The 1,834-nt window shown below is 72.6% G+C and overlaps 1 protein-coding gene across 1 annotated transcript in view; it reads right to left on the bottom strand.

Annotated features, from left to right (window-relative positions):
- Positions 1-1,434: 1,434 nt before the first annotated feature.
- The window catches only part of TACC3 (transforming, acidic coiled-coil containing protein 3), a 2,084-nt gene continuing 1,684 nt past the window's right edge, over positions 1,435-1,834 (bottom strand). The window contains exons 6-7 of the mRNA XM_004695654.2: positions 1,662-1,782; positions 1,435-1,564 (exon numbers count right to left, since the gene is read on the bottom strand). Of these exons, the coding sequence (XP_004695711.2) occupies positions 1,499-1,564; positions 1,662-1,782 (187 nt within the window). The 3' untranslated portion in view covers positions 1,435-1,498. The remainder of the gene's footprint in view (positions 1,565-1,661; positions 1,783-1,834) is intronic.

Here is a 1,834-nt window from a genome sequence, read left to right as displayed (position 1 = left end):
CTCACCCCCACCCCCCCGCCACCCCACACGGGGTTGTGGACTCCGGGGGCTCATTTGGTCCCCAGCAGGGGGCGCTCTGCCTGGCTTGCCACCCCTTGTGGGGGGCCGGTCCCCTGCCCTGGGAAGGCGGGTCCAGCCCCTTGGGGGCCAACGTGGCCCGGCCGCCCTGCCCCCACACCTCTCCTGGCAGGGCCGGGCGGTGTCCACGCGCAGGGCACAGGGGGCGGAAGTGTGGACGCCGTGTGCCAGCCCGGCCATGTTTACCGTGGAAGGCCAGCGCAGGCCCCCGCCTGGCCTCGCGGCCGGTCAGCTCGGGCTCCAGGATAAACATCCACTCGGCGCACAAGGCCCCTTTGTCCCACAGGCTCCCGGCCGGGACGCTGCTCAGCGGCTGGTGTCCCCTGCACAGCCTTGGGCCAGGCTGGCCGCCCCAACAGCCGCCGCCTGGCGTGGTCTGTCCAGAGAGGCCCCCGGGGTCGGCCAGGCCCCTGGGCAGTGCTGGGAAGGGCTGAGAATGGGCAGGTGAGCGGGGTGAGGACCCCCAGACCCCACAGCATAACCCCCGCCTCCGGTCAGGAGCCTGGGACAGTTGGATGCTGCAGGCCTCAGCTGCCCCCCCCCCAAGGTGGACCTCTCTCTGGCCAGTGGCCGCAGGCCCTGGGGGCCTCCGCTCCCCGGCTCACTCTACGTGGGGGTGTGCCCCCTTTCCACCCTGGGGCTGGGGGTCTGCCTGCCAGGGCGCCCAAGCAGGGGACAGGCCTGGACGGGCCGGCTTGGCTGTGGCCTCTGGGGCAGGCCGGACAGCGAGACCCTGGAGCAGCGCACCTGCTGGGCGAGCTGTCCTGACGCCCCGGCGCTGGGCCCCCGCGGGGTGCCGGGACGCTCCCGAGGTGGCTCCGCCGGCTTTGAAGTGGTGGAGGTGCGGTGGGCAGGTTTGGGGTGCTACTGGCCCCCAGGCTGTGCAGGGAAGGGAGTGGGGAGGGGGCGATGGGCTGGGGCATAGGAAGCCCTGTCCTCCCTACGGGGCCCTGCACCCCAGATGGCCACGGGTCTGCAGGGCTCAGAGGAGCCTCTGGCCAGTCAGGCTGGTCCTTGTGGGCAGCGACCCCTGGTGGCGGCCTCCCGGCTACAGCCCCGGGCCGGTGGGCAGGAGTAGAGCTTGGAGGCCCCTGGAACCTACTGCCCAGGAGAGGTCCCGCCTGAGCCACTGCACCGCGGGCGCCAGGGACGGCAAGTCTGGGGCAGCAGTGACCACCTGCAACCTGCCCCGTGCCCGGTAGGCTGGGCCCTGTGCTGCCCCGGGGCCTCTGCCGGCCTGAGGGCCCTGGGGAATTGCTGGGCACCTCCCCGACCCCCGGGGCCGGTCTCGCACTCAGGGCCCCTCAGTGGCCACAAGGGGCCCGGGAAGCGGACAGGGCGTCAGTGCTGGGACTGGGCACTTTATTTAGCGGTCATCCTGGGCGAGCCGGTCAGACCCGCGCGGCGGCCAGGGCGGCCCTCAGATCTTCTCCATCTTGGAGATGAGGTCGTCACAGATCCGGGTCAGCTCCTCGTTCTCCTTCGTCTGGGGACAGTGGGCGTGTTTGTGCCTGGGGCCGGCCGGGCCGGCCACGGGGGCTCCCAGGCGCCACCAGCCCTCGGCCGGCAGGAGCCCCGCCCACCTTCTGCTCCACCGTCTTCTCCAGCGAGTGGACGCGCATCTGCTCCCTCCGCAGGCTGGCCTGGAAGGCCACGGCCTCCGCCTGGGCCTTGCTGCGGACCTGGGCGATCTCCTCGCTGGCCCTGGGCAAGTAGCAGGTGGGCTGGGCTGGGCAGGGCAGGGCTGGGCAGGGCA

This window comes from Condylura cristata, unplaced genomic scaffold (genome assembly GCF_000260355.1).
Source record: "Condylura cristata isolate star-nosed mole 26May11 unplaced genomic scaffold, ConCri1.0 scaffold00086, whole genome shotgun sequence".
Classification (NCBI taxonomy): Eukaryota; Metazoa; Chordata; class Mammalia; order Eulipotyphla; family Talpidae; genus Condylura; species Condylura cristata.
The sequence above is the reverse complement of the archived record's forward strand: the minus strand, read 5'-3'. Positions and strand labels throughout refer to the sequence as shown.